General features: G+C 35.0%; 1 protein-coding gene across 1 annotated transcript in view; it reads left to right on the top strand.

The window, feature by feature from the left end:
• Window positions 1–13,868, top strand: part of LOC149801081 (calcyphosin-2-like) — a 58,945-nt gene extending 45,077 nt beyond the window's left edge. Inside the window, exon 19 of the mRNA XM_089955116.1 lies at window positions 6,057–13,868. Within this exon, the coding sequence (XP_089811242.1) occupies window positions 6,057–6,229 (173 nt within the window). The 3' untranslated portion in view covers window positions 6,230–13,868. The remainder of the gene's footprint in view (window positions 1–6,056) is intronic.
• The last annotated feature ends 246 nt before the right edge of the window (window positions 13,869–14,114 follow it).

The raw sequence follows: 14,114 nt of genomic DNA, 5'->3' as shown, positions 1-14,114 counted from the left end.
ATGGGAGATTAGAAACTGGGCAGTAGTTCTTTAAATCGTTAGGGTCGAGTGTTGGTTTCTTCAGCAGAGGCTTTGCAGTGGCAGTTTTGAAAAATGATGGGAATTCCCCGGATGAGAGAGAGGTATTAATAACATCAGTTAATGAAGGCAATACTATATCTAAGCACTCAAGCAGCAGTGATGTTGGAATTGGATCAAGTTCACATGACTTTGATGCACTCTTCATCACAATTATACATACTAAATCCATAGAGACAGGTTCAAATGCTGCTAATGATTGCTGCTGAAATTCTGTATCCCAACTGTATGGTGACAACATGTCAATTGCAATTGTGTTGTCAAGCTTATCTTTAATGGTTTGTACTTTGTCATGGAAGAAATTTGCAAACAGGTCCGGAAGATTGACTAGAGAGAAGGTAGTTGGAAGTGGTGTACATTTGTTCCTTGACATTAGCTTGTTAGTAATCTCAAAGAGCTCTTTGCAGCTGGAACTTTCCATGATCTTACTGCAGTAGTGGGCTGATTTTGCTGCATGGACTATGTTTGTGACCTTCTTCTTTGCAGCTTCATAGATTTGCTTATGAATAGTGAGTCTGGTGGAAAGCAGAAGCCTCTTAGCTTTATGGCGGTCTCTTTTAGCAGTGCGAAGTTGGTCTCTAACACTGCTATACCATGGAGAACACTTTTGAATTGATACTCTGCACTTGGTGGCTGGGGCATGTTTGTCGAGTTGTTCTGCTGTAGGAGGTAGGCAGGTTGTTAGGTTTGATTGGATGTCATGCATTAGTTTGGTTCTATTTATCATATGGAGGTTTCTCTTAGTAGCAAATAAAGGTGGAGGGTTAGGGACTGATATTTCAAGATGGCATGTAATGCAAGGTGATCTAATGCAAGTTCGTGGGATACCAGGGAGGAAAGTAGAATATTATCATCAGGTCTGTGAAGAATCCAGTCTAAAATGTGACCATGTTTATGGGTGGGTTGGTTAACTGACTGTTTGAGGTTGAAAACATTAATGGAATATAGGAGTTTTGATGTGTTTGGTTTCCGGGTCAGTAAAAGTGAAAGTTGAAATCTCCAAGAATAATCAGGTTGCCATCTATCAAATTTCCATACTCCAGGATATTCGGAAACTGCTCCAGAAAGAGAAATTCAGTCAACTTGTTTTTTCTAATAGGAGGAGAGCGGTATAGGCAGAAAAAATGGACTGACCTTTTTTCCAGTGTAAGTGTGGTTTGGACTAATGATGTGTGGTAGAAATTGAAAGTTGTGGTGTGGTTAAGAGGTTTGATCATGAAGTTCTTTGTGATGACAGCAATTCCACCTCCACGAGAGTGGCGGGAGAACGACTAGATGGAGTAACCGGTGGGTGTTAGATCTGCACACTTGGGCTCATTGCCTGATGTTTTTAGCCATGTTCTGTCAGGAAAAAGACGTCAATATTCTGATTGTTGATAAAATTAACTATTCTGTGCGCTTTCCCGGTGGTCCTACTGATAAGTCATTGAATATTGCAATATGCAGAGGTATCTCTTGGAAAGTTGACACAAAGGTTGATGATTTAATAGGGATTTGAATTAGGTTTTCTAAATTAACGGTCAAATTTTTAAATTGTTGAGCTGGAAAGGGTATAAGGGAGATAACTGGAATTCTTCGTCCTGTTCTACACCGGCCAGCTTTGAAACGTTTTCTTTTTCTGCTTCTGTTTACATTTAAGTAATGATGAATGTAGTCCCAGTTTGTTTAGTCTAGAGCACAGTGTAGTCTGGAGAGCCAAGGAGTGGTCATTTAAAGCAATTAATGAGGGTCCATCATAGCATAAACTGGTTGACTGGCTAGTATCACGTGATGGCAGTTTGTTCAACAACAAACGAAGTTGTAGGAGTGGAGCAAGACAGTTGAGAAAAAATCTAATTGTTCTTGTTTTGAAAACAAGGAGATGAAGAAACACATACGAACTGAACAACCAATGCATGATGAACACGGTAACGTAGATGAAGACAGGCAACAAGCACATATATCATGAAAAACGGCACACAAAACAGAACAGCTGCTTCAAGACGGTTCAGCAAGAGCAGCCATCTTATGCATCTTCAATCATTCAGTGATAAAATCTGTCCAAGTGTATATTCTGTTACTTAGAATATTTTATGCTTTGTTTAAGTTTTAAAAAGATAATGATAAAAAGTGGAAAAACTGTAAGAATATTAAAATGCATCATGTGGAAGACTCAATTTGTCAAAGTATATACTGCAAGTTACAACATTGTTGCATAACATTGTTACAGATGTAAAGGCAACTGTCATATGACATCATCCAAAATTAAAAACAGAATTCTTGTGCAGTACAGTTTTAGTATCCTAATCTTCGAACTGAATTTTATTTTTTGTTGGAATTGTAGACAGTTTTTCCTAACTCAGATTAATGATTCTCACTCACTCAGGTATTAGTGCATGGCTGTCCAGGAGGTAGAGAAAACAAGATAAAACACCAACTTTGGATGTGCAACCTCTGCTGTGTATGTGTCATAACTAGGAATTGAACCTGGGACGACAGCACTATCCAGACCTTTAATCTTACACATAATATTTGTATATTGCTTCTGAATGGCTTGATGTTGGACCATATCACTTTTTCCAGTTGTGACAGCAGCAGTTGCATCATCAACGAAAAGGTGCTGAGTTAAGGTTTTGAACATTACATATTTTTAACATCAGTTAATACAGTTGTACATAATTTGAACGTGCATAGAATATTACTGATGTCTAAAGTGTGTACTCTGATATTCCTGAAGCTCCTGTCTTGTCTATTTAAGCAGAAAGTTTTAGCTGTTGTAATGCTGTTTAAGTGCAAGTCCTCATCCATGTTCCATGCAGTAATTGTTCCATTATTGGAAAACTTGTATTTGTGGTATCAAAATTCTCACTCTGAGAATACAAGGGTTGCATCTGGGTTACTCAGTTGTAAAAATCCGCATAAATTTAAAATTTAGTCCAAAATATCAAATTCTTTGTGGGCATATTCATGCAAAAAGTATAGGTTGGGTACAAATCTTGTGGTTTATTTCCAAGGAATGTAAAAGTTAACGCCATTTAAGTTGGTTGTAGTGTGATGGTAGCTGATAATTAAATGAATATGTTGAATCACATTCAGCTGAATTTGATAAAACGTATTCATTGCATTAAAGAAAATGCATTCCAGTTTAATTTATTTTGGCATTTTTGGCTACCATCGCTCTTCAAGCAAGTGAAATGTCAGTCAGCAAAGTTTGAGAAATGCAACCAATTGACTGTGCCTGGATTTACTTGAATAATGAAAAAGACATCATAGTAAGTGTAATATAAATGATGCAGTTAGACTGAAAGCTGTGCAACAGTAGTAATATGGACTGCCTACTATGTCAGATATTATTGAAAGTTGGCTTCCAAGTTACCCAGTTGATGTCAAAACAGAGCCATACAGCTCTGATTGTTATGGCAGTAAGACATTGACACCCCATTCATATAAGGGTCAATGTCTTCCATTGTAGGACTACCATCATAGAATGTGACAGCTAATCATGATCCATGCCATTCACTCTGTTGATAAATTTTATCAGTGTAGACACTAATGATATTAATGCCGGGGAATCGTTGATGAATTTGATCAGTGTAGACACTAATGATGTTAATGCCAATGGATCATTGATGAATTTGATCAGTGTAGACACTGATGATATTAATGCCATTGAATCGTTGATGAATTTGAACAGTGTAGACACTGATGATATTAATGCCATTGAATCGTTGATGAATTTGATCAGTGTAGACACTAATTATATTAATGCCAGTGAATTGCTTATGATGTTCAGCAGTATGCTGACTCAAAATTCCTTGTTATAATTTCATTGATCAAGTCTGTACTGGATACGTTTGTGGAGATAATTCATTTCATTTGTACTTTCTCATGACAGTTAAGTTCCAACATTCTCTGCTGTTCACATCTTAAGGTGGGGTATCTGTGTGATTGACTGTATGGTGGAAATGTAACATGGTTTCGTGTTTTTAATGCGAAAGTTTTATAAAAGCCTTTAAAACATGAGCTGGAGAAAGAGATGGCAGATTTTAATTTTCATATTTAACACTAATGAAGAAGGGGATACATCATAGTACTTAATTTCGTTCTGTTTTTATTTTTACTTGCTTTTTTTGATGCTCTATTTAGAGTCCCATCTATAATGAGTTTGTTCTGTCTGTCCATTTTTCACCATTTAAGCTGCAAAGTTCAGCCCTTGATTACAGTGAATTCAACAATTTTTCACTGGGTATAAATTGAGCTACTGAATAGTTGCTAAAAAAAAAACATATTTAAAGACCTAATGAATAATTATCCTTTTGTGTCTAAACAATGGGACCTCCTTCTCCAAGCTATGAATTAATTAATTGGGTGTAAGTTGAGTCTTACTGCAAAAAACAACATATACTCTGATCTGCCATTGCATAATGTGACAGCAGATTAGGGTCTGTATTGTTTTTTTTCCTAATTATTTCTAATAAACTTCATAGTCCCAGATCTGCATGTGCATTATATGATGGCAGATCTGGGTGTGTGCAGTTTGCAGTCACACTCGATTTTTAAGCTAGTATAATATCGTGAAGATGAAATATGCCATTTTTTGCAGTACTTGATACTCATGAAAATGAATGGACAGTGATTGGTTATTATGAATATGAAGTAATTAGACCAATAATTATGTTTCCATCAGTCAAGAATCATATACCAGTTTTAGTCTGATTTAAATTAGTGAACCATTCACAAGGAATTACTGATGGAAACAAGCAAATTGTGTGGGACACTGATTTGACCAATTACTTTAACAGACGCTGCATACATTCTGTAATTTCCCTCAGTATCTCAGCACTTTGAATGTTCCAATATAATATTATCATAAGATTACAAATATCATCTCATATTGTAACACATAACTTGCAGTGAACCTAATCGATGTCGTAAAATGATATAAAGCATTTGCAACTCCATGATATAACTAGGATTCCAAACTTGTGGTCGTTTGACTTGAAATCTACTAAACTCAGTGAATGATCCAGGATGCCACTTGCTTCAAGCAGCTCATGTTTAATAATTACACAATTTTAGCAAGCCTTTGTAACAGGCATTTAGATTAGTTAGTTACACTATGTGCCTTTGTAACAATTATTTAGGTTAGTTACAACTACACCATGTGCCATTGTAACAGGAATTTAGATCAGTTACAATGACACCATGTGATGTTGTAACAGACATTTAGATTAGCTACAATTACACCATGTGACATTGTAACAGGCACTTAGATCAATTACAATTACACCATGTGCCTCTGTAACAGGCATTTAGATTAACTACAATTACACTATGTGCCATTGAAACAGGTATATAGGTTAGTTACAATTACACCATATGTCTTTGTAACAGGTATTTAGATTAACTGCAATTACACCATGTGCCATTGTAACAGGTATTTAGATTAGTTACAATTACACCATATGTCTAAGTAACAGGCATTTAAATTAGCTACAGTTACACCATGTGTCTTTGTAACAGGTATTTAGATTAGTTACAATTATGCCATGTGCTACAGAAAACTATTAATTATTAGTTCATAATACCAGACAGAAACTACCTGATTATTCATGTGTCTTTGTGATCTGTGACAGTATTTTTACACAATGGTTTAGATATAGTTATGTTATTTATCTTTTATATTCATTATTATTTTTATAAGTGTTTGTATTTATATGAATTGAACTTCATATATTACTGGAATCATGAATTTACAATTGATTACACACTACACATGAATGACCTTCCCCTCACTACAGCAATTAACTGAGTGTAATTGATTTTGAAGCATCGTGATTTCATGAATGCTCTAAAATATTAAGCTACATGCTTAATCTTACCATGCATTCCATGTTAAATAGATTCTTATTTATTATGAGATCATCTGTGTATCATTTTAATCTTCATCTTTCTGCCCATTTTCTCATACTTATGTATATTATCTATCATCCTTACAGGACAAGAGCGAGAGGTTAGTGCCATGGAGGCATTCCTGGAGGCAGTAACAGCCTCATCACATCAGGAGGAAGTGTCTTGGGTGGAATTTGAGGAATATTACGAGGGTCTCAGCATCAGCATAGATGATGAAGAGGACTTTGTTACGATACTGAGAAATACATGGACAATATAATACTGAATAATGAATATGGTAGCACATATACTTCTATGTGAGGATGTATTAGATATTCATATTATAAACCATATGATATTTGAATCATACATAATTATAATGTTAAAATGTTTGTCAGAATGGAGTGAAATATTTGTATCCTAAAGGCTGATAATATTGTCCTGCATCTGTCATAAATATGCCTGACCTATTGTCATCCATTCTTTTAACTTCATATCATAGACCAGTCAGCCATTCTCAACTAAATTTGTCTGGCATCATCATGTTCAGGTGTGTTTAAAAGACCCATGTTTATTATCAGGTATGGCCACCACTCATGATAAAAGGAAAATCTTTAAATGTTTAGTCTCCAAAAATTGAATAATCGTAATCAGATCTGATGGCGATCACCCTGTCATGGAGGTCATCAGTTTCACATTTCTCAGCCAACTTCTGTTTAATAAGCAGATGAGTGATCTCAAACCCACTAGGGTCTTTTGTTTTAACTGTTCAGTTTTCATAGTGCCACTTTATTTCAAAGTTTTTCTTTCTTCTCTTTCTCACTTGTTCTTAAATGTCTGCAGAATTCCGGTCGAAAGACTGTGATTATATGTGTAACAGTACTGGTTTGCACAATATTGTTAACTGTATTATACAATCATTAGATAATGGTTTCCTCTTCTATTGATATCAAACAGCAGCTGTTTTTATTGATTTGACAATATTCTCTTCTGGCTTCATTCATATGTTTATTCATTTTTTTACTGTCTTTGATGTACACATACATTATGGAAGTGTACACACCACCTTCTGGTCAACTATTATTTAAAAACTTCTTAGCATACCTGTGTCATTCATTTTGTGCCATGTAGGAGGGAGGTGACTGCAGAGATCATTCTTTACATACCTTGTAAGAGGGAAGTGGCTGCAGAAACCCATCAAGATTATCATTATTTGCTCAAAACTCACTGTTGCCTCCCTGATATATTGCTAAAGCTTCACTTCATGGTAAAAAGCAGCAAAACATGGCAATTACTGGTATTTTTTTGGTTGCCATTTTAATGGAAAATGAACCTAGGGAGTGGAGAGTTCAGTACATTGGCATGTAAATATTCAAGATGGGGTACTGTTTATGACATCATCCTTGTGTAATTATTACGATAAACTTTAACCCCAAGACTGAAAATTATAATTTGCAAGTATATTCATAGATTGGTGTTTTTATGGTGAATGAAGAATTTAGATGAATTTGATATAAATAATTAAGAAATTATTTATTTACTCAAGAAAACCACAGATTGTGTCTACATTCATTATATTTATTCGCATATCAGGTTAATGAATTTATTTTAGAATCATTGAAGCATATTTAGGTTATGTAATGATGTAAATATTTTGTAAATTATGAAAGTTTTGCTTGTGAAGGTTTTTCATTTTTTTTCTTCACAAGAGCATAAATGTGTAAAATAAATTGTAGAAAATTATGTCAACATTTCACATTTGAATACATTCCATGATGATATTAATAAATAACCCTGCTACCTTCTGAATTCAGCCATACAAAAAGATGAAAATTGTCTTTCTGTCAGTATTATGTAGACAAAGGGCAGGAACTCATGCCCATCTCATCCTCATGCTACCATTAGATGTGACCAGTTTTAAATCTTTACTTCCATGCAAAACATTGTATGTAATAAGCCTCCCATTAATTCCAAGACGTTTTCTGTGAATTCAAGTCATTCATTCCAAATTGTGTACTTTTTTAGATGAATATTCTTTCATAAACAGGTGGTTTGCATATGTTTTAATTGGCCTGATATTTTTTTTAATTAATCACTTTCTTGGATTTGATTAATTTTAGACCACACTATCTTTGATCCATGTTGACTTTCAAGTGTTCATGCATGTTGTATTTAGTTCATGCACTCTGTTTATAATGGTGTCTTTAGTTCATGCACTCTTCATAACAGTGTCTTACAGGTGTTATTTAGTGAATTGTTAACACACTGATGTTGCTATTTATCTAATATTTCTATTATTTTACCATTTTTATAAATGCAGTAGATGCAAGAAATTCAAAGCAAAGGAAGGCATGCATAAGTTCTGCCTGGCTTGTACCAGATGTACCTCCTCTTCTCCCTGCAGCATGTGCAATTTGTTGTCAAGGACACCTGGACTTCAATACTGTAAAAATTAGCAAAAGACAAAGAGAAGAGGGAAAAATCATTCAAGACCAGTACAGAATACAGAATGTGTTGTGGGTGCTATTGAGGTCATGCTTCCCAAATCAGAAGGATGATGCTTTCCACTACTCAGCCATCAGCAGACTGGGGGAGACTAATGCAGATATGTAGCAGTCACAGTTTTATAAACCAGCCTTGTAGCAAAAGATGTATTGACTGGTGCAGGAGACAGTGATGCAGTTCTTGACTTAAGGTCAAATTGTATCTGTATTTCCATTTTTAAGTGGCACTTGATGACCAAGTGGTCTGAAGTACTTGCCTTTACCAATAACTGCCATCTCAACTCAACCTGCATGGGTTTGAATCATGGGCTTAGCCACTGTGGGTATGTGAGAAAGCTTGCCAGTAGCTTCCCATGGGTTGGTAGTTCTTCCCAGTTTCCCAGGTTGTTTCTCCATCAGCTACACTAGCTGCCATGTATCGCGTATTATAGGAGTGGATTTTTGAGAGATGATCGAATTACTTAGTTGCTTAGATCATTCCAAAATGGAAGTAAACAAGGACCAAGAGTATTCACACAGTGAGCACGAAGATCCTGAAGATACTTTTGATCAAAACCCCTACTCCAATCCAGCTTTGGAGAGGATGGAGTTTAGTTTTTAGGCTCCCATCAAAGAGGTATATTGGGTGTTAACCAATTTGGAATACCCTTGGCCCCCTACTGCCAGGCATGACTAAAAAGTCAAAGGTTTTGTTGACAACAACAATAAGGAAAAGTCCATCTTTCTAGCTGCTTCCCTAGTCAGCAGAACTCAAGGAGATTAATGATCAGCTGTCTAAATATATATGTGACCTAGGGAATGCAAAACCTACCATACTGAATTTCCAGCATTTGTTAAGAATGTAATAATAGTTAACATGTCTGCTCTGCCTTTCTATCAGGTGGATAAAAATGTATTTCTTGCCACATCTGGTTTGAAACGATGTTATCACATCTTCAGTGCTCAATTTGGTGGAAAAATCAGCCAACCAATACAAATTGCTCTGGCAGTGCAGCTCATCCTATAGTGGCTGATGCATTGACTGCCCCTTCCAGTCTTGACTTAATATATTGTGATCCATGTTATGCACCACATTGCTAAAACCGTATCATACCCTGGCTGCAAGGATGTCTCCCTTTGGCTCACCCATTGCTTTTTGGGGGCAAATTTCATAGGCAGGCAGTTTGGAAACTATCCCTCCAACTGGCTACTCCTACAGTAACCTTATTTAGAGACCTGCCATCCCTTCCATAAGAGATGGATGACAGGCGAGCCAGGTAAAACAGATCTTTTACACCGCAGTCAGATATCAGCTTTATGTCAGCAGACAACAGCCAAACCAGTCTAATAGGTAATCTTTCAGGGGAGGTAGGAAACCAAGTTTTTTTTAAACTCCCAAGCCTCCTACTTTTGACACTGACTTAACATATTCATTGTCTGTAGACAGCCTACTGGCAGATGCCAAACTTGCCAAATTGGAAGAACCTTTACTGTAAAATGGATGGGTGACCCAAGTCATTTCAGAAGGGCTTCAGATTTTGTTTATTCAACCCTTCCTCTTTCTTTCTCTCCCATATTTTTCAGCAGGATATACAGTCACTCATCGAGAAACAGGTGGCAGAGATTGTATGAAAACAATGATCTCTGGGGATCTCTTCACAGCTGTTGCTTATCAAAAAGGTCAGTGGCAGATTGAGGCTGATCATACACTTGAGTCCTTTCAACAAATTGATTATTCCACCAGTGTTCAAAATGGAGATGGTAAGATCTGTCCAACTCTCCATTTGAAGGATGAGTTTTCAACAAGACATGGATTTCATGCCTGTATTCACTCCATGTTGCAAAAGTTTCTACTGTTTGCTAACCACAAAAGAGTTTACCAGTTTTGAGTCCTTCCCTTCTGTCTAATCATGAACCTGTGGGTCTTAACCAAAATTATTTATTATGTCATCCTGTTCCGATCAACGTCATGGCAATGCAGTGTGTCTGGATGATCTCCTCCAAAAACATATGGGAAGTGCTGTTCTCCTCAAGAGCAGGCAGAAATGATGCTCTGTCCCTTTTGAATCATACGCTGTTTTGATTTAGCAGGAGAATGGGTTGTTGTTTACATAGGAAATCACATCTTTCTTTCTTCCCTAGAAGGATACCAAAGGTATAGGTAGGATGCTCAGGGCTACCTCTTCCAATTGCCTAATCCCCTAAAGCAATGTGATTGGGAATGCATTCAAAGAAGAAAGCAGATTTATAGTTAATTATGTTTTTCACATTACTTTGAAGACCTTTTCAACCACCCTGTTATCTTCATTGGTAGTTAGCTCAGCTTAAAAATGGGTGACACCCAGTGGTGTCATGGGGAGGTAATGGATAAGAGATACTGTCCTTTGTGTATATGATGTAGACAGAAAAGACAAATTTTCATGTTTTAGTTGGCCTGGACTCGGAAGGTAGCAGGATTACATCTTAATATTAATGTGATCAGGTAAATATTCTTTGAAGAAACATAATTTACTATAAAATTTGCTTCATGAATATGACAAATGATTTTCCTTGAATGTAGACATTTTCAAAATGGCATATCTTGACTTGCAAAAGAGAATTGTATTTATAAGCTTTAGTTTTTATCAGAATTGTATCATAAATTGTACCATGGTTGTCAGTTGTGAAATATATTATTTGTTCATATGCCATATAAATGGTTTGCAAGTAGCCAACAGAGTAAAAGTTTTTGGTAAAATTTGTATCAAGAGTGATAAAGAAAAAAAGTAAATTTTAATCTCTGTACTTAAGACAGATTGTTTTTTGGTTAAATTCAGTGGTTTGTCAGAATATAAAAGACATTTTAGACGATAGGAATTGCAGTCAGTTTCTTATTTTCTGACATTAATTGTCATAATATCAGACAAAACATATTTTCAGTTGTAATGGGAATATAGTAAAATGTGAAGATATACAAAAATAAGGTTTTGGTGAGATACTTAATTTCTTTTGGGGAAAGAAGCACAGTAAACAGTAATAAAGGCAGAGAAGGGCACCCTCTATCTTGGTAAATCAGTAAACACATGATGCCAACAGCTTTTATATACACACATATATATATATATATATATATATATATATATACAGCTTCTAAAATAAAGAAAGTTTTTCAAGTCTTATGCAAGTAATGCATAGCATCTCTTGCCATGGTATAGGCTTCATTTGAATAAAGTTGCATTTTTATAATATAAACTTGCTTTTTGTAGATTTATGTTGTTGTAGTACTTGTTGTTAGAGTAGTATTGGGAAACAAATCACACAATTTCACTCTTCATATTAATGGCGAAAGTTTAATTAGCATATACATTGCTCTAATCTGTGATATTTTCATTCCACTTTTGTTATATCCTTGACTCCATAGAGTTTGGGGTTTACAGGAATCCTTATTTCTATCCATTCAAAACAAGCTCATTAACAGAGCTAGTCTCCCCGTTGCCATGAAACTTGGTAAATATTATGATCATCTAAATAACAAATCACGTTGCTAACCTGCATGGTTTTTGCAGTTGTTGGGGAGATATATATACTTGAGCAAATTGCTCACCATTTTATAACATGTATTTTTAGTGTAAATACAAAAGGATAGTCTTATGAAAGGATCAGTGCTCAGGAAAACAACTTGTCCTGACCAAGTAAAACTTAGCTGAGCTGAGTAAAACTTGACTGTGTACTTGTCCCTGAGCTGAGTAGAATCATATTGAATCTTGAGAGTAAATTTGAGTTCTTTTTATACACTTAACATGCATACAAAATGCAGCATCACTTGTTATTTATTATTTGTTAATTTATGCTTGCATCTAATTTGGCTGCTTATTACCAGTTTATAACATTACAGAGAAAGTTGACTTCATTTTTTAACACAGGTACCAGATGTAATCTTTATACTTAATTGGGTAAAAATCATGAACATATTATGATTCAGTTTCATAGCTAGCCCTCAATTTCTTGATGGTATTTGCATTTACAGTGACAATTTTTCTGTAATTTAGGCATTATTTGGATTTGGAGTTAGTTCCTTTCAACAGGCTATCACATATCTTTATGAGCTAAACCTCTGAGATGTTAAGATACAGAAGATGTCATAATTGTGCAATTTTTCATCTGGTTAGACACCGTTATACTTGCTCCATGCTACCAGTATCTTAAAGACTGAAGCATGCTTGATACATCATGATGCTAAAGAGAAGATGCCAGCAGATAGTTCTATAAATATGTAATTACTTTCCTCAATAAAAATGTTGCTAGCTTACATTGGAAATAAGCATTTTAAGTCACTACAATGATTTCTGTCAACTTTCACACAACACATGCCATTTCAATTTCAGTCTGTATATAAAGAACATATTTAATTTGTGTCATAGACACGTTCCAATCCTTTTAGCCAATCAGCAGTCTTCTCTATAATGGTACTCTTGAGTGGTTGTCTAGAAGGGAGGCTTGACAAAAATGGATCATTTAGTAAAAAAGTTGGTTGAAATTGAGACAGATGGAAGTTTTCTTTCGATTGCAAGTTATCAACATTTTCCTTGTGAAAAGCAATCACATATCTCCTGGTGTCATTTCTTTGGCTTTGTATGAATAAAGCTGCACTGTCTTGAAAATACTGGTGATCTGTTGCAGCATAACAGTCACAGACCAGACATAAATCGTACAAAATATCTTTCTTGTAACTTCTCTTGTATGTCTAGCTCTTAAAGATGCATTATACCTCGTTGAAAGGAAAATTTGTTGACACTAAAATGGCACCTTTATTACTGAAATGTGTCACTGTAACTGTTAATAACAAATCAAGGGCAATTTTGAAGTTACAAATCTTGTTTCTTAATATACTTTTATTGATGGGGATGTGTATTAGAACACAATATACTCATGGTTTTGAATATTTTAGTATCAAGCTTGCATCAGGTACCTGCAGTTCCTTTAGTGATAGTGTAAGCAGTGTACTGGAGAAGTGTACTGTGCTGAGTACAATGAGGACAGTGACAATGACTGCTGTAATTCACTCATCTCAAGGACGAGAGCTTTGAAAAATGTATGGAGCAGTGAAGGAAGCTTCTCTTATAAATATTCTCTATAGGTAGGACACTTGCCTAAAGTGAACAGAGGATGCTGTTTTTTGCTCATTATTAATTATTTTACTTATATAAAGGATATTATTTATACCATGTGACACAATGATAGCTGTGAATACTTGTGCGAGTTTTATTACTTGGTTGTCAAAGACATTTTAGAATCAGGAATTTCAAAAAAATGTCTATCACAGTAAATCGTTCTTTTATATTTAATGAATCATTGTTAGAGAGAAGAAAATACATGCAGTTATATATGTGGAAGGATCTTTGTGAGGAATTTGTTTTTTAACTGACACCTGTCTCCAGACTTAATTTCTGGTTCCAAGGTGTTATATATATATATATATATATATATATATATATATATATATATATATATATATATATATATATATATATATATATATATAAACTACCCTTTGTCATAATGTGGTTCTGGATATAATGTATTTATCGCTATGTGAGCTCTGTGATAAAAATTAAAACTATTGTACTTGAATTTGTCTTGTATGACAATATTGATTGAAAGAAAACTACATTGCATTATATCAATATTCCCTGTTTTAAACAC

The sequence above is a fragment of the Sinohyriopsis cumingii genome, chromosome 4 (genome assembly GCF_028554795.1).
Source record: "Sinohyriopsis cumingii isolate HCF-2022 chromosome 4, ASM2855479v2, whole genome shotgun sequence".
In the NCBI taxonomy this organism is placed as follows: Eukaryota; Metazoa; Mollusca; class Bivalvia; order Unionida; family Unionidae; genus Sinohyriopsis; species Sinohyriopsis cumingii.
Note: the sequence above shows the minus strand (reverse complement) of the source record. Positions and strands in the feature narration are given on the sequence as shown.